Below are 22,186 nucleotides of genomic sequence, written 5' to 3'. Positions count from 1 at the left end.
GTTGGTCCCAATGTGGACCACGACCTCTGCCTGCTCCCCCTCCCCCTTGAGAATGCCCTGAAGCCGCTCAGTGACATCCATGACCCTGGCACCAGGGAGGCAACAAACCATCCTGGAGTCACGTTTACGGCCACAGAAACGCCTGTCTGTTCCCCTTACGATAGAATCCCCTACCACTATAGCTCTTCCACTCTTTTTCCTCCCAGCCTGTGCAGCAGAGCTACCCCTGGTGCCAGGAAGTTGGCTGCTGCTGCCTTCCCCTGATAAGTCATCCCCCTCAACAATATCCAAAGCGGTATATTTGTTTGAGAGGGGGACGGCCACAGAGGACCCCTGCACTGCCTGCCTGCTCCTCTTACTCTGCCTGGAGGTCACCCACTTACTTCCTGCCTGTACAACCTTTACCTGCGGTGTGACCATCTCACTAAACGTGCTGTCCACGACGTTTTCAGCATCGCGAATGCTCCATAATGAATCCATCCGCAGCTCCAGTGCCGCAATGCGGTTTGTCAGTAGCTGCAGCTGGATACATTTCCCGCACACATGGTCGTCAGGGACACCGGAAGGGTCCCTGATTTCCCACATAGAGCAGGAAGAGCATAACACGAGGCTGGGCTGTCCTGACATGACTTACCCTTTAACTAATTAATTCAAATTAAATGAATCCCATTAAATGAGAGGTCTCCTCTCATTCTTCTAAACTCCAATGAGTATAGACCCAACCTGTTCAATCTTTCCTCATGAGACAACCCTTCCATACCCGGAATCAACCTAGTGAACCTTCTCTGAACTGCCTCCATGCAAGTATGTCTTTCCTTAAATAAGGGAACCAGAACTGTACGCAGTGGTCTCACCAGCACCCTGTACAGTTGTAGCATGACTTCCCTGCTTTTATACTCCATCCCTGTAGAAATAAAGGCCAATATTCCGTTGCCTTCCGGATTACCTGTTGCACCTGTATGTTGACTTTTTGTGTTTCATGTACTTGGACACCCAGATCCCTCTGTACCACAGCATTTTCTAGTATTTCTTCATTCAAATAATATTTTGCTTTTTTATTTTTCCTCCCAAAGTGGATGACTTCACATTTTCCCACATATTATTCCATCTGCCAAATTTTTGCCCATTCGCTTAAACTGTCAATATCCCTTTGCAGACACTATGGGCCCGATTTTAGCACCCGCTATCGGGTGCATTCTTGGCGGGGGGGCCTCGAAAATCGTGAAATGCAGGAGCCCGACCGGATCCCACCTCGATCCCGCCCACTTCCGGGTTCCCCGCTGACGCGCCGGCGTGCGCGCGCAGCCCCCGCTGGTGGGAATCCCGCAGGCAATTAAAGCCAGCAGGATGCCACTTGAGAGTATTTATTTAGCTATTTCAGGTCATTAACTGATCTGATTAAGGGACTGTGTGTGATTTTGGATCAACATGGGACTGTTTCCCACACTGGGGGAAACACTCCCAGATCGAATGGACGTGTTGCAGCTGTCAGCCTGTGGCAGCTGCAAAGGTCCATTTGACAGGTGGGGGGGGAGACCCTCACCCATTGCAGGAGGCCACTCTGTCACTTGGGACAAAGTTTGGCCTCCACCACCCTCCTCCTGACGGTCAAAGTCATCAACCTGCACACTTACCCCGGGGTCCGGAGACATGTACCTACCTTGCGGACCCCCTCAGATGTACATCTTGCGGATGGGGGCCGCCGTAGCTGCAGTCATGACCTCCTCGGAGGGCGAACAGCATCACCAGCCTCGCCATCCACGCCGTCCACCTCTGACACGTGGAGCTCCACAACAGAGTGCTGTGACACATCCATCTGCACAGCAGGAGGGAGGGCTACCGCAGAGAGAGATGCGTCGCAGAGGGCACTACCCTCGCCACAGGTTCCACAGACCGAGACTCAGCCTCCTGGACCTCTCTGAGCAGCAGTGCACACGGAGGCTCAGAGTCACTCGACATGTAGCCGTGGACATCTGCAGCCTCTTTCATGCCGAGCTGCTCCTGGCTGGCCCGTGCACCATCTTCCTACCTGTCGCTGTCAAAGTCACCACTGCCCTCCCGAACTTCTCCTCCACAGCCTTCCAGGGTGCAACCGGGGACTTCGCCGATGTCTCTCAGTCGTCTGCGCAGAAGAGTCCTGCAAATACACCTACACCCACTCTGCAGTGACACAATGGGTGGCATCAGTGGTGGGTCCTCATAGTGATACCCAGGAGCGGGCATTATTGCACAAACCGGACAGGATTCGCGAAGATATGGCAGTAGTGGTGCCAATATAATGTATGATGTGAGTTGTTCTGAAATTCAATATAAGTAACAACCATGACAAACCCTCAAACACCCTTGTGCATTCCCTTCATGCTCACGACATGTTTGCCGTACGCTGCCTACTGCACATATGTGATGCATGCCCTGTGGCTGCAGCACAGGTGGTGGCAGGTTGAGTGAGGCTGGCCGTGAGAGAGATGCACGAGAGGGTGAGTATGGGATAGAGCCATGAGATTGTATGAGGATTAGGTTGCGTGTTAGTGGCGGGGTGAGTACTGGCGAGGTGAGTAGGTGCAGGTAAGATGAGGATGAGGTTTGAGTGGGTATGAGGGGTGATGTGACAGAGTAGTGTTGGCAGTGCCGAAGGAGATGTGGGGTGGGGGCAGTGATGTGGCAGACGGAGTGTAGGGGAAAGACTACGTGTACTCACTGTGGCTGACCTACCGAGGTCATTGGACCGCCTCCTGCACTGTGTGCAGGTGGGCGATATGTTGGTGGCGCAGGTGACCCCCTCTGCCACGTCGAGCCAGGCCTTCCTGGTGGCGGAGGCGGGCCGCTTCCTCCCGCCCGCCGGGTGGAAGATCTCTGTCCTCCCCCTCCTCCTCACCCCATGTATTGATACCTGGGGTGAGGCATCATTAAACTGGGAGCAGCCTTCCCCCTGGGCTGCTCCATGCAGTCATCTTTGCTATTGGTTGCAGCATCTGTCAGTGGAGGACAGAGCGCCTCCAGCTGACAGATCTTACTGCGCATGCGCAGCCCGCCCGACGCGCAGATCAGCAGCGGGGAACCCGGAGGAGCAGGTAAGTGAATCCAATTAGTGGGTTGCCTGCTACGATTGCGCGGGAAACCCACTAATTTCACCGAGAACCCGCATCCCTGCTAAAATCGGGCCCTATGTGTCCTCATCGCAACTTGCTTTTCCACCTATCTTTGTATCATCAACAAACTTGGCCACAAGACACTCTGTTCCTTCATCCTAGTCATTGATATATATTGTAAATAGTTGAGGCCCCAGCACTGAGCCCTGCGGCACTCCACTTGTTACAGATTGCCATTTTGAAAATGACCCTTTTATCCTGACTCTTTGTTTTCTGTTAGCCAATCCTCTATCCATGCCAGTATATTACCCCCAACACCATGAGCTCTTATCTTGTGCAGTAACCTTTTATGTGGCACCTTATCGAATGCCTTTTGGAAATCCAAATATACTGCATCCATTGGTTCCCTTTTATCCACCCTGCCTGTTACTTCCTCAAAGAACTCTAATAAATTTGACAAACACTATTTCCCCTTCATAAAACCATGTTGACTCTCCTTGATTGTATTATGAGTCTCCAAATGTCCTGCTACTACTTCCTTAATAATGGATTCTAGCATTTTCCCAATGACAGATGTTAGGCCAACTGGTCTATAGTTACCTCCTTTTTGTCTCACTCCCTTCTTGAAAAGGGGTGTTACATTTACGGTTTTCCAACCGTTGGGACCTTTCCAAAATATAGTGAATTCTGGAAGATTACAACCAATGCATCCACTATCTCTGTAGCCACTTCCTTTAAGACCCTCGGATGCAAGCCATCAGGTCCAGGGGACTTGTCAGCCTTTAGACCCATTAGTTTACCTAGTACTTTTTCTCTAGTGATAGTGATTGTTTTTAGTTCCTCCCTCCCCTTTGCCCCTTGATTTTCTACTATTATTGGTATGTTATTAGTGTCTTCTACTGTGAAGACAGATACAAAATATCTGTTCAATTCCTCTGCCATTTCCTTGTTTTCCATTATTATTTCCCCAGTCTCATCCTCTAAGGGACCAATGTTTACTTTAGCTACCCTCTTCCTTTTTATATACTTGTAGAAGCTTTTACTGTCAGTTTTTATATTTCTTGCTAGTTTACTCTCATAATTTATTTTCTCCCTCTTCATTATTCTTTTCGTCATTGTTTACTGGTTTTTAAAGTTTTCCCAATTTTCGGGCTTACCAGTAATCTTTGCCATGTTGTATGCTTTTTCTTTTAACCTGATACCATCCTTTACTTCCTTAGTTAGCCATGGTTGGTTCACCCTTTTTGTGGAGTCTTTCCTCCTCACAGTGATATATTTTTGTTGCGAGTCATAAAATATCTTTTTAAATGTTTGCCAGTGCTTATCCACCATCATACCATCTAATCTATTTACCCAGTCCACTTTAGCCATTCCTTTATAATTGCCCTTATTTAAGTTTAATACAGTAGTTTCAGACCCAAGATCCTTGCTCTCAAACTGGCTGTGAAATTCTATCATGTTATGATCACTGCTTCCCAAGGAATCCTTTACTTTGAGATCATTAATTAATCCTGTTTCGTTATCCATTACCAGATCCAAAATGGCCTGTTCCCTGGTTGGTTCTCCGACGTATTGGTCTAAGAAACAGTCCCTAATACACTCTATGAACTCCTCCTCAGGGCTATTTTTGCCAATTTGATTTGTCTAATCTATGTGAAAGTTAAAATCGCCCATGATTATCGTATTACCTTTTTTACAAGCCCCCCTTATTTCCTGATTAATATTTTGCCCTACAGTGTAGCTACTGTTAGGGGGCCTATATACTACTCCCACCAGTGATTTCTTTCCCTTGCTTTTTCTTACCTCCACCCAAATTGATTCAACACCTTGATTTTCTGAGCCAAGATCATTTCGCATTATTATATCAAGTTCATCCTTTATTAACAGAGCTACCCCACCACCTTTACCTTTTTTCCTATCCTTCTGAAATGTTAAATAACCCTGAATATTTAGCTCCCAACCTTGGTCACCTTGCGAGCATGTCTCTGTAATGGCCACGAGATGATACCCATTTGTTTCTATTTGTGCCGTCAATTCATCTATCTTATTAAGAATGCTGCGCGCATTCAGATAAAGAATCTTTAATTTTTTATTTTTACCATTCTTTCCTACCCCGGCCCCATTTGCTAATGCACCCTTATGTATATACACTCTGTCCCTTCCTGACACACACTGTTTATCATTACCCCATCACTTTCCTGTACTACCTCCTTGTATTTTCTCTTTATCAATCTAAACTTCACCCCACCTGAGCCCTCCCCCCCTCTATTTAGTTTAAAGCCTTCTCTACCGCCCTAGTTATTCGGTTTGCCAGAACACTGGTCCCAGCATGGTTCAGGTGAAGCCCATCCCAACGGAACAGCTCCCTCTTACCCCAGTACTGGTGTCAGTGCCCCATGACTCGAAACCCACTTCTCCCACACCGATGTTTGAGCCACACATTCATCTCTCTGATCTGATTACCCTGTGCCAATTTGCTCGTGGCTCAGATAATAATCCGGAGATTATCACCTTTGTGGTTCTGCTTTTTAAATTTAGTCCCTAGCTGCTCAAACTCCCTCAGCAGAACCTTTTTCTTAGTCCTACCTATGTCGTTGGTACCTACGTGGGCCACGACAACTGGATCCTCCCCCCCTCACCCCACTCCAAGTTCCTCTCCAGCCCTGAGGAGACGTCCTTAACCCTGGCACCGGGTAGGCAGCACAGCCTTCGGGACTCTCGCTCTTGGCTGCAGAGACCAGTGTCTATCCCTCTAACTATACTGTGGCCTACTACAATCACATTCCTTTTTACTCCCCCCCCCCCCCCCCCACTTGAATAACCCCCTGAACCGTGGCCAGTTTGCTCATCCTCCCTGCAGTCCCTGTACTCGTCCACAAGGGCTGCAAGAACCTCGTATCTATTGGACAATTGCAGAGGCTAAGGCTCCTGCAATGCTACCTCCTGGATCCCTGTACCTGCCTCACTCGCAGTCACACCCTCCTGTCTCTGACCACGTGCCAATTCTATAGTATTTATTGTAAGGGGCGTGACTGCCTCCTGGAATAAAGTGTCCAGGTAACTTTCTCCCTCCCTGATGCATCGCAATGTCTGCAGCTCAGACTCCAGCTCCTCAACTCGGAGCCGAAGTTCCTCGAGCTGCAGACATTTACCGCAGATGTAGTCGCCCTGGACAAAACTGTCCAGTAGCTCCCACATATTGCAGCTGCAACACGTCTCCTGCCCTGTCGTAACTATTTTATTTATTTAATTGATTACTACAATGCCAATCAAATTATTTTTAGGTTGAACCAAGTACTGTTCTTGTTTAATTTATTAAATTAAGTTTAGTTTTTTTTTAAATTTAGTTTTATGCTGTAAGTTACTTAGCCCACAGTCCTAAGAAAGAAGAAAACAGAAGAGATACTCACCACCAACCACCTACCTACCTTACCTGTGACGTCACACTGCAGTTTTGTTTTGTTGTTGCTGTGACCCGCTCTTGGTACGCTCCTCTCCGCTCTGCTGACTATCCAAATGCACCTCACCCCTTACTGCACGGAATCTCCTCACTCTCCAAATTCCCAATTATAGACTCCGTCAATAGCTGCTACTCCATGCTCCCTCACACCACGCATTAGCAAAACCCTTCTGAATTTGTTAGCTAGAATGCCAGCCACCTGAGTCAGCCCCAGTTGACAGTCGATTACCAGTTCTAACAGTCACCTAATTAACTAGGTGACCAACCGCCATTTCAGGCTGCTTGTTTACCACTAACTGAAAACTGCAAGTTAAGATTAAATTTAAGTTAAATACTTGATGCCAAATTTAGTTAAATTTTAGATAATGATTAACCCCTAAAAATCCCCTCACTCACCAAATTCCCAATTACAAATTCTGTCGAAACCAGACTCCGTTAATAGCTGCTACTCCGTGCTCCCTCACTGGATGCAGGGAGGATGTTTCCCCTGGCTGTGGAGGTCCAGAACGAAGGGTCACAGTCTCAGGATACGGGGTAGGACATTTAGGACTGAGATGAGGAGAAATTTCTTCACTCAGAGGGTGGTGAAGCTGAGGAATTCTCTACCACAGAAGGCTGTGGAGGCCAAGGGTCCGATTTTAGGATGGCCGAGTGGGTGTGTTAGGGGCGGGGGGTCCTAAAATCGTAGAATCCTGGAGCGGGTTCGGAGCCCGGCTCCAACCCACCCACTTCCTGGTTCCCCAATGACGCGTTCGGGTGCGTGCGCAGCTCCCGCATTCGGGACTCCCACTGGCAATTAAAGCCGGCAGGATGACAATTTAGATACTTACTTACCTAGTTGAGGTCCTTGACAGACCTCATTGACAGGAGATTTTGGCAGGGCTGCAATTTTCATGGATCCTCAGCGTGTTTCCCGTGCTGTGGGAAACACTCCCTGTTGGAGCAGACGTTTTTCAGACAGCAACCAGTGGGAGATGCAAAGGATTTTTTGACAGTTGGGGGGAATACCTCATTTATTGCAGCAGGGCACTCCGTCACAGACAAAGTTTTGGCTGCAACACCTTTGTCTTTCCACTCAAAATTATTAATTTATACCCTAAACTCTGCTGTGCAAACACATTTACCTACTTTGCGGACCCCCTCAAACTCACACCATCTGGATGGGGGGGGGCGCCATAGCTGCCTTCATCACTCCATCTGAGGATGAGCAACATCACCAGCCTCACCAGGCATGCCGTCCACCTCCACCACTTGGAGCTCCACAACACAGTGCTGCGCCACAGGCACCTGCACAAAATAGTCGTGCAACTACACATACACCCACTGTAGGGTGACCCAATGGATGGCATCAAATGTTGGTGTTCATGGAGAACCTCATGAAAGGGACTTATTGCACAAGCCATTCAAGAATGGCCAAGACGTGGCAGTAGTGGTGACAATATAATATTTAATTTGAGTTGAACCAAAATCAAATATAAATAAAAAACATGACAAACCGTCAAACACCCTTGTGCATCCCCTTTGTGCTCACAAAACCTTTGCCTTACGCTTCTTACTACTCCTATGTGGTGCTTCCTCTATGGCTGCAGCAGAGGTAGTGGTAGGTTGCTCTTGTTCATGCCCTGACCGATTAGATGCTTTGGGCCGACGCCTGCTGGGTTTCGGTGTCCGTGAGGGCCCCTCCAAAGACTGCTCCACCTGCACCTGTGCAGGGGCAGACTCGACCACCTGGAGAGGAGGCAGCATCGCGGGTACTAGTTGAGAGGGGAGCAACGGGTGACACATGGAAGCGCTTTGAGTGGCGTCCCCACTTCCATGTCCCCTTTTGCCATCATCCCTGCCCTGGGCCAGGCCCACATCACTCCTACCACCCTGCTGGGCGACAGTTTGGAGGACATGTTTGAAGCCTTGTAAGGCCAGCGCTAGTGTATCTGCCTGCCTGTTTAAGGCGGCAGAATGTTGCTCACCCTGAGTCCGAAGGGCCGTTGTCAGGGCCTCAGTGGACTCATTTGTGAGCCGTGCTTGAAGCTCAATGGAGGCTAGCCTTCCCTCCATTGCAGACTTTCCCGCACTTACCCGCGACACTATCTCAGAGATGCCATCATGTCCCTGTGATAGTATCTCGGAGATCCCCTCCTGTACCAGTGCCACCATTCCACTCATGCAGGAGTTGGACTCCTCCATCCTCTGCGCGTTTGTTGAGAGTGCATTTGGCACCTGTTCCAGGACCTCGCAAATGTGCTGCTGCCCCTCAATCATTCTCCTTTTCATCGACGGCCCCCAGGGTTCAGCATCTGTGTCCAGCTGAGCAGAGCCTAGAGAAGAGTGCTCTCACCGAGGCGGACTCTCCACAGCTGCCCCTGCCACCAATGTCTGCTCGTGCTCACGTGTGTGGTGACTCACCAACCGCTGAATGCATTGGTTTGGGTGAGGCTGACCGTGAAAGAGATGCATCAGAGGGTGATTATGAGACAGAGCCACGACATTGTATAAGGATTGGGTTGAGTGGTAGTGGTGGGATGAGTACTGAGGAGGTGAGTAAGTGCAGGTAAGTTGAGGATGAGGTTTGAGTGGGTGTGTTGGCAGTGCAGAAGGAGTTGTGGGGTAGGGGCGGTGATGTGGCAGACGGAATGTAGGAGAATGAGTAAGTGCACTCACTTTGGCTGACCTAGTTAGGTCATTGAAGCGCTTCCTGCACTGTATCCAGGTGCGGGATATGTTGCTCGTGCTGCTGACCTCCTCTGCCACCTCGGGCCAGGCCTTCTTGATGGCAGAGGCAGGCCACTTCCTCCCGCCCACCAGGTAGAAGATCTCTCTCCTCCTCCTCATCCCATCCAGTAACACCTGGAGTGAGGCATCATTAAACCTGGGAGCAGCTTTTCCCCTGGGCTGCTCCATGCTGTAATTTTGGCTGTTTGCTGCAGGAGCAGCATTGGAGGACTGCCCCTTTAAATAGGGCTCCTCCAGCTGACAGCCTGTGATGCGGGTGCACAGTCCGCCTACTGCGCAGGTTTGAAACCCGGAAGCCACATTAAATGGCTCCAATTTATCCGCGATTGTGTGGGGAATGGACGGGTTTTACTGGGCGGGTTACCCACGCGCCCAGTCGCTGCCCCCCCCTCCCCCCTCCCCCCCCCCCCGCTGCCATCCCGCCTCGCTGGTAATGTCGGGGCCCAAGTCACTAAATATATTTAAGAAGGAGCTAGATAGATTTCTGGACACAAAAGGCATCAAGGGGTATGGGGAGAGAGCAGGAATATGGTATTGAGATAGAGGATCAGCCATGATCATATTGAATGGTGGAGCAAGCTCGAAGGGCTGAATGGACTACTCCTGCTCCTATTTTCTATGTTTCTATGGTTTCTGCTCCTGGTTGCTGGTCAGTGTGACCCCTGGTGCAGATGTGTTGATATCGGGTAAGGACGGGATTGTCTGACTGATCGCCATGGCCAACACTCACACATGAAGAATGGGGTCAGTCCCAGCGGGAATGGTGCCCACACAACTGTACCCGAGTGAGGAAGCAAAACATTCAAGAGACTAAAGCAGAAAAGGGAAGAAAACTAGCAAAAAGAAACAAATTGAAAAGGCTACTCAGCTTTATTTCCAATAAGTCTCAGTATGTAAGGAAGATAAGTAACGGAGGTCATTAAATTTAAACAGCAGGTGAGGGAATGGTATAGTAAGCTGGTGCCACTCGGGTTAATCTCACAGTCCAGTCCATCCCTGAGTACAGGTGGCTGGAGGGAAGCAGACAGGAGAAGACTTACCTGTGCTGTCAGGGAGTGAAGTTTGGAGCCCTGGCCTGCATTTTTCCCTGGAACACATGTCCTCTGCACATTGTCCAGCTTTCCTCACCTGCTCTCCCTCCTCTCATCTCTCTGTAACTCCCAGACTGGTAAAATGCAGAGGGGATGGGAGGCCCTGAGGATACAACAAGTTAAAACACTTTAGAATTGAGGAGAGGAATGAAGAAAAGAGAAGAAAGAGTTTTTCTCACCAACTCCCTTCCTTTCCTGAAAGTCACTCCTTCAGCTTCGCAGATATCAGAGTGCCCTGCAGTTTTTCTCTAAGTGACTGTAATCCACCTGTGAACCAAAGCAGCATAAACAAACTGGGCCTTGGGAGGAACTCCGTGCAGCGGATCCTTTTAAAATGAACCCAAATTTCATGGTGTTCATGACCTTTAACCTTCTTTGCAGGCCTCTCCAACAGTCAGTGAGTATGTGGAGAGTTTACCCCAGTACGTCATTCAGAATAACCAGTACACCATGATCGAATTCGCCAAGAAATACTTCCGTCAGGTCCACAAATTCAAAAGGTGAGATCAGCAGGTGTTGATCAGTGTTAACCCCGGGTGTCGGCTCCCAGAGTGGTCAATTATTGCACACGTCCTGAGTGACATTTGGATGCATTGGTTATGATCTTCCAAAATTCCCTAGATTCTAGAACGGTCCCAATGGACTGGAAGGTAGCAAATGTATTCAAGAAAGGAGGGAGAGAGAAAACAGGGAACTACAGGCCAGTTAGCCTGACATCAGTCGTCGGGAAAATGCTGGAATCCATTATTAAGGAAGCGGTAACAGGGCACTTAGAAAATCATATTATGATTAGGCAGAATCAACATGGTTTTATGAAAGGGAAATTTGACAAATTTATTAGAGTTTTCTGAGGATGTAACTAGCAGGGTCGATAAAGGGGAACCAGTGGATGTAATGTATTTGGATTTTCAAAAGGCATTCGATAAGGTGCCATATAAAAGGTTATTACACAAGATAAGGGCCCGTGGGGTTGGGGGTAATATATTAGCATGGATAGAGGATTGGTTAACGGACAGAAAACAGAGAGTAGGAATAAATGGCTCATTTTCAGGGTGGCAGGCTGTAACTAGTGGGGTGCTGCAAGGATCAGTGCATGGACCTCAGCTATTTACAATCTATAGTAATGACTTAGATGAAGGGACCGAGTGTAATGTATCCAACTTCGCAGATGATACAAAGCTAGGTGGGAAAGTAAGTTGTGAGGAGGACACAAAGAGTCTGCAAAAGGATATAGACAGGTTAAGTGAGTGGGCAAGAAGGAGGCAGAAGGAGTATAGTGTGGGGAAATATGAGGTTATTCACTTTGGTAGGAAGAATAGAAAAACAGAATATTTTTTAAATGATGAGAAACTAATAAACGTTGGTGCTCAGAGAGACTTTGGTGTCCTGGTACAAGAAACATAGAAAGTTAGCATGCAGGTACAGCAAGCAATTAGGAAAGCAAATGGCATGTTGGCCTTTATTGCAAGGGTTTTGGAGTACAAAAGTAAGGAAGTTTTGCTACAATTGTACAGGGCTTTGGTGAGACCACACTTGGAATACTATGTACAGTCCTTAGAAACAGTGCAACAAAGGTTCACTAGATTGATTCCTGGGATGACAGGGTTGTGCTTTGAGGAGAGATCGAGTAGAATGGGCCTATACTCTCTGGAGTTTAGAAGAATGGGAGGTGATCTCATTGAAACACTTAAGATTCTGAGGGGGCTTGACAGGGTAGATGCTGAGAGGCTGTTTCCCCTGGCTCAAGAGTCTAGAACTAGAGGGTATAGTCTCAGGATAAGGGGTCGGCCATTTAAGACTGAGATGAGGAGGAATTTCTTCACTCAAAGTGTTGTGAATCTTTGGAAATCTCTACCCCAGAGGGCTGTGGTTGCTCAGTCATTGAGTATTTTTGGACTCTAATGGAATCAAGCGATATAGGGATAGGGCAGGAAAGTGGAGCTGAGGTCGAAGATCAGCCATGATTTATTGAATGGCGGAGCAGGCTCGAGGGGCCATGTGGCCTACTCCTGCTTCTATTTCTTATGTTCAGTTGTGAGCTCGATATCTAGGGTGTGTCCCCTTGTCAAATGTAAACCTGGTTAAGAGTGAGCTGGATCAGCCACATATCCATAGGCCTTGGCCACAAAATGTTAATACATTCCCTTCTCTCCTGTTTCTTACCCTTTCTCTGCATCTTTCTCTTCTTTTGCTCTCTCTTTCTGTGCACATCTTACTCTCTTCACCAGACTTTGTGACTCGCTCTGTGGCTTTTGCCTGGAGTTCTCTCTCTCTCTTTTGCCTACATAATAATTGCCTTACACTAACCCGTTTGCATACGAACATACGAATTAAGAGTGGCAGTAGGCCATTCAGCCCCTCGAGCCTGCTGTGCCATTTGATAAGATCATGGCTGATCTGATTGTGACCTCAACCCTACTTTCCCGTCTACCTACTATAACCTTCGACTCCCTTGTTTTGATTGAATTTAATTAACCCTCGATTAGGTTACCCTCAAGTTCCCCGGTTAGTGAATTAACTCTTTCTTGCCAAACCACAAGTCATGCACTAAACATTGTTTATTGGTAGACAAACGGTTCATAGAGATACATAAATGTAATCCAGCAATTGATTGGCTGTTAATGGGCAGTTACTTAACAAAACGAGTAGCAAACGTACCACAGGCAATTTAGTATATCACTGTAAATTCACTGTAAAATCAGCACTAAGGGAAGAAAAAGAAAGACCCATTTATGTAGCACCTTTCATAGAATCAGAGAAATTTACGGCACAGAAGGGGGCTATTCGGCCCATCTTGTCTGTGCCGGCCGAAAAAGAGCTATCCAGCCTAATCCCACTTTCCAGCACTTATTCCATAGCCCTTTAGGTTACGGCACTTCAAGTCCACATCCAAGTACTTTTTAAATGCGATGAGAGTTTCTGCCTGTACCACCATATCAGGCAGTTCCCCACCACCCTCTGGGTGAAAAAATTTCTCCTCAGCTCCCCTCTAATCCTTCTACCAATTACTTTAAATCTATGCCCCCTGGTCACTGATCCCTCTGCTAAGGTGAAATATCTCCTTCCTATCCACTCTATCTAGGCCCCTCATAATTTTATACACCTCAATTAAATCTCCCCTCAGCCTCCTCTGTTCCAAAGAAAACAACTCCAGCCTATCCAATCTGTCCTCATAGCTAAAATTCTCCAGTCCTGGCAACATCCTCGTAAATCTTCTCTGTACACTCTCTTGTGCAATCACATCTTTCCTGTAATGAGGTGACCAGAACTGTACGCAGTACTCTAGCTGTGGCCTAACTAGTGTTATATACAATTCTAGTATAAAACCCTGTTCTTATATTCTGTGCCTCGGCTAATAAAGGAAAGTATCCCGTATGCCTTCTTAACCACCTTATCTACCTGTCCTGCTACCTTCAGCGATCTGTGGACATGGTCCACAGGTCCCTCACTTCCTCTACACCCCACAGTATCCTCCCATTTTTTGATTATATCTTTGCCTTGCTTGCCCTCCCCAAATGCATCATCTCATATTTCTTTTGATTGAATTCCATTTGCCACTTTTCTGCCCACCTGACCAGTCCATTGATATCCTCCTGCAGTCTACAGCTTTCCTCCTCACTATTAACCACACGGCCAATTTTTGTATCATCTGCAAACTTCTTAAGCATGCCCCCTACATTTAAATCTAAATCATTGATATACAGCACAAAAAGCAAGGGACCTAGTATTGAGCCCTGCGGAACCCCACTGGAAACAGCCTCCCACTCACAAAAACACCCATCGATCATTACCCTTTGCTTCCTGCCACTGAGCCAATTTTGGATCCAACATGCCACTTTCCCTTTGATCCCATGGGCTTTTACTTTCCTGACCAGTCTGCCATGTGGGACCTTGTCAAAAGCCTTGCTGAAATCTATGTAGACTACGGCAAACGCACTACTCTCATCGACCCTCCTCGTTACCTCCTCAAAAAATTGAATCAAGTTAGTCAGACACAACCTTCCCTTAACAAGTCCAGGCTGACGGTCCTTGATTAATCCATGCCTTTCTAAATGAGGATTTATGCTGTCCCTCAGAATTGTTTCCAATAATTTGCCCACCACCGAGGTTAGGCTGACTGGACTGTAATTACTCTGTCTATCTCTTTCTCCCTTTTTAAACAACGGTACAACGTTAGCAGTCCTCCAAGCACCAAGCCTGTAGCCAGGGAGGATTGGAAAATGATGGTCAGAGCCTCCGCTATTTCCTCCCTTGCTTCTCTTAACAGCCTGGGATACATTTCATCCGGGCCTGGCGATTTATCTACTTTCAAAGATGCTAAACCCCTTAATACTTCCTCCCTCACTATGTTTATCCCATCCAATATTTCACACTCATCCTCCTTAACTACAATGTCTGCATAGTCCCTCTCTTTTGTGAAGACAGACGCAAAGTATTCATTAAGAACCATACCCACATCTTCCGCATCCACGCACCTTTTTGGTCCCTAATAGGCCTTACTCTTTTCTTAGTTATCCTCTTGCTCTTTATGTATTTATAAAACATCTTTGGGTTTTCCTTATTTAACTTGCCAGTATTTTTTCATGCCCCCTCTTTGCTTTCCTAATTTCCTTTTTAATTTCACCCCTGCACTTTCTATACTTCTCTAGGCTTTCTGCAGTATTGAGCTCTCAGTATCTGACATAAGCTTCCCTTTTTTGCCTTATCTTACCCTGTATGCTCCTTGTCATCCAGGGGCTCTAGATTTGGGAGTCCAACCCTTTTTCTTCGTGGGAACATATTTGCTCTGAACCCTTACTGTCTCTTCCTTGAATGCCTCCCACTGCTGTGACACTGATTTACCTTCAAGTAGCTGTTTCCAGTCTACTTTTGCTAAATCACTTCTCAGCTTTGTAAAATTGGCCTTTCCCCAATTGAGAACTTTTACTCCTGTTCCATCTTTGTCCTTTTCCATAACTATGCTAAATCTAACTGAATTATGGTCACTACCACCAAAATGCTCTCCCACTAATACTCCTTCCAGCCTCATTCCCTAAAATAAACCTAGAACTGTCCCCCCCCCACTTGTTGGGCTTGCTATGTACTGACTAAAAAAGTTCTCCTAAATGAATTTTAAAAATTCTGCACGCTCTATACCTTTTACCCTGATTGTATCCCAGTTAATATTAGGGTAATTGAAATCCCCTACTATTACTGCCCTATTGTTTTTGTACTTAGAAATTTGCTTACATATTTGCTCTTCTATCTCCCTCTGACTATTTGGGGGTCTATAGTACACTCCCTCATATGGCCTCATTTGATGATCCTTCGAAAATATCATCCCTCCTCAAGACTGTAATTGTTTCTTTAACCAATATTGCCACCCCCCCCCCTTTTTATCCCCCTCTCTATCTAGTCTGAAAACCCTATAACCAGGAATGTTGAGCTGCCATTTCTACCCCTCTTTAAGCCATGTTTCAGTAATAGCTAAGATATCATACTTCCATGTATCTGTCCCCTCAGCTCATTTGCTTTATTCACTATACTCCTTGCACCTTTCACGCCCTCAGGACGTCTCAAAACACTTTACAGCAAATTAAGTACTTTTGAAGTGTTGTCACTGTTGTAATATAGGGAACTCACTAACAGGTGCTGAGTATTAACTATAGGAGTGATGAGAGTCTGAGGTTATAAATTAGTGAGTTTACTTTAAAACTAATTCCTTAGATAGCTGACAAGTTAACATCTTTGAATAGCCAGTCTATCAAACAGCTCATACCTATGTGTGATTAGCAATGTTCAGTGCTTACATGACCTCATCCTCATGAGTGGGTGATTGTGTCAATCTCCTTCCTTCCCTGGGACACAGGTGTTAGCTTCTGGAGCATTGACTCGACAGACCCTTTTGCGGTGGAGTTATCTGTTTCACTTGGACTTCAGTTCTAACTAAACCCACTGTACACACGAGTGACGATAGGTGAGCTGGATTCCCTCTCACCTTTCTCGATCTCAGACTACTCACAATTCAGGGACACCTTTAGCTCTGCCTGTAACTGTCTGGTGTAGTCACAATTTAGCTTTTAACCTCTCACACCCTGTCCTTGAAGATATCTTGTACTGGTAAGGAAACTTCTTTTATTTCCTCTGTTCTTCTTCTGTAAGAACTTTTACCTTAGCAGGTGTAAGAGGCACCCTTACCAGTACAAGATACCTTTAAAGACAGAGTGTCAGAGGCACTGAGGTGAGGGTTCAGCACTTTCAGGAAAGGGGAGACAAGAAGAAAAGAGAAACATAAAAAAATGGATCCTTGTTTCACAAGTTAGGAGTGTTAAACTCAGAAAAATAATAAACCGTTTGACAATTGTAAAAAAAGAAAAAATATGCCTATAGTGTAAAACAGCCTAAAATACTGGTATGTGAATATTTTGTTTCTGCAGTGAGTTTAACAAACAGAAATCTAAAAAAGGCAAAGATCCCAAGGAGCCGGCTGATCTGGTAAAGTACACAAAGGTAATGAATGCCCAGTTCCTCCGTCCCCACATGATAATGTCACAAAGCATGGCTCCAGGGCAACTGAGAGTCTCAGAGAAACCTGGACTAAAGGGGACTCACCACTGATGGGATTTACTGGCAGGACAGGTGGAGATTGCCACCAGCCAGCCCAGAATTAATGGATAGAAAATTGCAGGCTGGGGTGTGCTGGCTTCATGGAGCAGAAAATTGTTCCTTTAAATGGAAGCTGTTTGAAGTCAGGAGTCTCCCTTCAAGATTAAAATTCCACGAGTATTTTTTTTGCATGGGTTAAAGATGGGGGCGACACCTTCTAGCCCCAGTTCCCTGGCCCCAACTCTCTGTAAGCACTATTCCCCCTGGGAGTGTGGGATTACCCCCCCGTGTTTAGCTCCAGTTTTCCCCCTGGGAGTATGGGATCACCGTTCCCCCCCCCCCCCCCCGTGTTTAGCCCCAGTTTCCCCCAGGGAGTCTGGGATTACCCCCAGTGTTTCTGGGCCTCCCCCTCAGGTAGGCCGTAACCTGAACTTTAATTGATTTTTTAGCTTTAGTACCGCCCAGGGACGAGTGGATTCAGCTGTATTTTTTTTATTTGTTCATGGGATGTGGGCGTCGCTGGCGAGGCCGGCATTTATTGCCCATCCCTAATTGCCCTTGAGAAGGTAGTGGTGAGCCGCCTTCTTGAACTCCTGATATCCGTGTGGTGAAGGTTCTCCCACAGTGCTGTTAGGAAGGGAGTTCCAGGATTTTGACAAAATGGCGATATATTTCCAAGTCTGGATGGTGTGTGACTTGGAGGGGAACATGCAGGTGGTGGTGTTCCCATGTGCCTGCTGCCCTTGTCCTTCTAGATGGTAGAGGTCGCGGGTTTGGGAGCTGCTGTCGAAGAAGCCTTGACGAGTTGCTGCGGTACATCCTGTGGATGGTACACACTGCAGCCACAGTGCGCCGGTGGAGAAGGGAGTGAATGTTTAGGGTGGTGGATGGGGTGCCAATCAAGCAGGCTGCTTTGTCCTGGATGGTGTCAAGCTTCTTGAGTGTTGTTGGAGCTGCACTCATCCAGGCAAGTGGAGAGTATTCCATCACACTCCTGACTTGTGCCTTGTGATGGTGGAAAGGCTTTGGGGAGTCAGGAGGTAAGTCTCTCGCCGCAGAATACCCAGCCTCTGACCTACTGTTGTAGCCACAGTATTTATATGGCTGGTCCAGTTAAGTTTCTGGTCAATGGTGACCCCCAGGATGTTGATGGTGGGGGATTCGGTGATGGTAATGCCGTTGAATGTCAAGGGGAGGTGGTTAGACCCTCTCTTGTTGGAGATGGTCATTGCCTGGCACTTGTCTGGCGCGAATGTTACTTGCCACTTATGAGCCGAAGCCTGGATGTTGTCCAGGTCTTGCTGCATCCGGGCTCGGACTGCTTCATTATCTGAGGGGTTGTGAATGGAACTGAACACTGTGCAATCATCAGCGAACATCCCTATTCCTGATCGTATGATGGAGAGGTCATTGATGAAGCAGCTGAAGATGGTTGGGCCTAGGACACTGCCCTGAGGAACTCCTGCAGCAATGCCATGGGGCTGAGTTTCTGGTCAATGGTGACCCCCAGGATGTTGATGGTGGGAGATTCGGTGATGGTAATGCCATTGAATGTCAAGGGAGGTGGTTAGACTTTCTTGTTGGAGATGGTCATTGCCTGGCACTTGTCTAGTGCAAATGTTACTTGCCACTTATCAGCCCAAGCCTGGATGCTGTCCAGGTCTTATATTTCCACCGGCGCTGAGGGTAAAATCATCATCGCTGCACTTGGACTCCCGAGAGCTGATTTTACAAATGTGCGCAACCAGCAAAGGGCCTGTGACGTTGGGTGTGTGCGTGGAGATGAGGCCAGGGTCTGTGACCTCTCACCTGACGGTCAGCAGGTCAAGTTTCTCGCTGGTGGTGCTTATTAAAACAAGCTGTCCCGAATCATGTGTTAAATTCCTGGCTCCTGGTTTCAGAATCCCAGAGCTAGTGGTATGGGCCATTTAATGCATTAATTACACTGACACACACACTGAGACATGTGCGTGAACACGCTCACACTCTCGCATGCACTCTCACACTCACTCTCATACACTCACACACTCACACTGAGCTACACACACTCACTCACATACACACTCACATACTCACACTGAGATAAACACACTCACACTCTCACTCACACACACACGCTCTCACTCTCTATTCATGCACTCACATTCTCACACACACACTCTCACTCTCACACACACTGAGATACACACACTCACACTCTCACTTACATACACACATTCACACTCACACACTCTCACAATTCACATACTCACATTCTCATACACACTCTCACTCTCACAGAGATACACACTCTCATTCTCACAATTCTCACACTCACACACTCATACTTTCACACTCACTCTCATACACTCACAGTCTTACATTCTCACACTCACACTCTCACACTGAGATACACCCACACTCTCACACTGAGATACACTCACACTCATGCTCTCACACACACACACACACACTCACTCATACTTTCACACTCACTCTCACTCACACACTTTCACACACACACACTTTCACACTCACTCACACACTCACTCTTTCACACTCACTCTCACACTGAGATACACACTCATATTTTCACACATTCTCATACACTCACACTCTCACACTCACACACACTGAGATATGAACACTCACACTCTCACTCGCACACTGAGATACACATAAACACTTGCACTCTCACACACTCACACTTGTGTTTATCCTGGTTGACAGGAAATGACACACAAACTCTTCTACCTCACTCAGCAAAATACTTGTAAAATACTTCGGGGGGGAAAAGAAATTCGATAAGACCTATTATCGGGCACTTAAAGCGCGATCCGCTATTATCCCAATAACCCCTATGCAAGCAGCACATGAACTTCATGCTAATTACCATGCTAGCTATGTGCAGCCAGCACTACCCACGCTGCTGAGAGGCTGCATGGAGAATGAGGAAGTTGGAAATGGGGCGTGCTCAACACATGTCATCGGCAGCCTGTACCTCTTATAGGACAGGTACACATTTTAAATGGGACATGCAGAGTCCATTAGGAAGAGGGAAAGATGGCCGCAAGGATGGCAGGACCAGCACGAGAGAGGGCCCCATGCTTCTCGGACGATGCACTGGACGCCCTGGTGGAAGGGGTGGAGGAAAGGAGGGCCAACATGTACCCGCAGGGTGACAGGAGACCCTCCAGGTTGCAGCTCCGCAGCAGTGGGAGGCTGTGGCCCAGGAAGTGAACGCCAGGAGCATCGCATCACGCACGTGGGTGCAGTGCCAAAAGAAGTTCAATGATTTGACACGAGTGGTCATGGTGAGTGAATGTAAGTGTCAAGTGGCACATCATATCAACTGCACCACTGCTCCACGCATCCACACCCCCCGTCACCCACCCACCAACAAACACTGCAATGCTGCACTTGGCATGCTGCATTTCACCCGCACATAGTACCACACTTGCAGGCCACGGAACCACCACTCACAAGTCACACGCACTGGCAGCTATTTGACCACGACAGGCACACCACCCAGACACTTTGCAGGATACTCACTGACACACTGTCCTCTGTCTTGCAGGAGAAGGTGGCAAATAACAGCCGGCAGCAGGAGAGACCTGAGGGTGGACGGGGACGCTTACATGTCCCTACCCCCCTACAAGAGACAGTGCTTCAGATCGTTGGCCGTGCCATCGCTGCAGCTGTGACAGCATGCCGTGCTGGAGTTCCCGATGAAGGGAGTCTCTGCATATCTAATGCTCCTTCTCGTTTCCCACATCTCCCTCCTCCCATAATCTTTTCTGACTCACATACTGTAGATGCTGTCAGCATGCATGTCTTACTTGCTCCTCTCCCCTGTTCAGTCAGCCTGTTTCCCTTTGTCGTTGCAGATACCCACGAACTCATGGCGGCACTGTCCAAGGAGGAGGAGGACACTGAAGCCACACCATTACTCGATCTGATACTTGCTTCCGCCAGCTCAGAGACTGACACTGCGTGTCCTTTAGAGCTAGGTTAGAGGAGGGATCTGCACGTGGTGAGACATCGGGCACAAGTGCGCAGGAGCCGGGGTGGGGGGATATCACAGGTGCCAGCTCGCCGGAGGGCGAGGTCGCTCACTAGTTCTGCTGCGGAGGAGTCAGATGAGGCTACAGAAGACAGCTTAAGGGCATACACCACTAAATGCTTGGGGCACTGGAAAGCCTGCCAGAAAGCCTGCGCACAATGAGAAGTGGCTTGGAGAAGTCCAGCTCCAACTTGGCACAGGGCTTTGCGCAGAGCTTGGAGCCCATCATTTCCAACATGGAACGGGTGGTCACCTCCATCAGCACACCTGTGGAACCCATCATGATGCAGCGTTACAGCTTCCATTGCAGCACAAACCGACGTCATCAAAAGTCTGCAAGCTACGGTTGTTGCTCAGACTGCTGCAATGGAAGCTCAGACTGCTACAATCGTGGCTCTGGGGACCACTGTTGAACGCAGCTTCCAGTGCATCACAGCACTCCATGCAATCTGTTCTCCAGCTGATCACCAGGAGTGCTGAAGCACCTCCCCGGGAGAGTGGCAGTGGCGCCATGGCAGTCGGACCTGCTGTCCTCTCTCAGGACGACAGCATTCCTGCTCCCACCCCTGCCACTCTGCCAGTGCCCTTGTTGTTGTCTATTGGCCAGCCAGGCCAGACTGCTGCAGCCCATGCTGAGATGGTGCAGTCTGGAGCCGGGCCCTCCCAGCCCAGAGCTGCTCGAGGTCGTCTTCCAAGGCCATCTGCATGCTCCTCCATTGAAGGCCAATAGCCTCCCACCACCCATGCTCCAGCCACTGGGGAAGTACCTTGTAGGAGCTCTAGCTTAGGTGAAGGCACACAAACAACAGTCACTAAGGGAATGCACAACGTGAATAGTTCTGTTCTGTTTGCGTAATTTCATTTGTTAATTGATAAATGGGACTTTGAATTTGCATTTGGCGGTGGTTTTTATTTGTGCGATGAGCTGAGGGGGAAACCAATGTGCAGTCAGATGGAGGATGATTTGATTGTCATGTGGGGATGGAAAGGTGGGGAGAGTAGGACTGTTGGTGAGGTGGGGATGTAGTTGACATTATTGGTAGCAGGCATGGATCAGGCAAGCATGCAGAGCCCTTGCAGACAAGGCATGAGGTCCCTGTTGCCCCCTTGCGTCTTCCTCCACTTTCTCCTCCGGCTCTTCCTCAGCCTCTTCCTTCTCCTCCTCCTCAGCCTCTTCACCCTCCTCATC

General features: G+C 48.0%; 1 protein-coding gene across 1 annotated transcript in view; it reads left to right on the top strand.

Moving 5' to 3' along the window:
• myo15aa (myosin XVAa) overlaps window positions 1–22,186 on the top strand; it is a 221,181-nt gene that overhangs the window by 154,467 nt on the left and 44,528 nt on the right. The window contains exons 49-50 of the mRNA XM_068003761.1: window positions 10,752–10,870; window positions 16,787–16,859. Of these exons, the coding sequence (XP_067859862.1) occupies window positions 10,752–10,870; window positions 16,787–16,859 (192 nt within the window). The remainder of the gene's footprint in view (window positions 1–10,751; window positions 10,871–16,786; window positions 16,860–22,186) is intronic.

This window comes from Heptranchias perlo, chromosome 22 (assembly GCF_035084215.1).
Source record: "Heptranchias perlo isolate sHepPer1 chromosome 22, sHepPer1.hap1, whole genome shotgun sequence".
Lineage (NCBI taxonomy): Eukaryota > Metazoa > Chordata > Chondrichthyes > Hexanchiformes > Hexanchidae > Heptranchias > Heptranchias perlo.
This window is presented reverse-complemented; position numbering and strand designations above follow the sequence as displayed.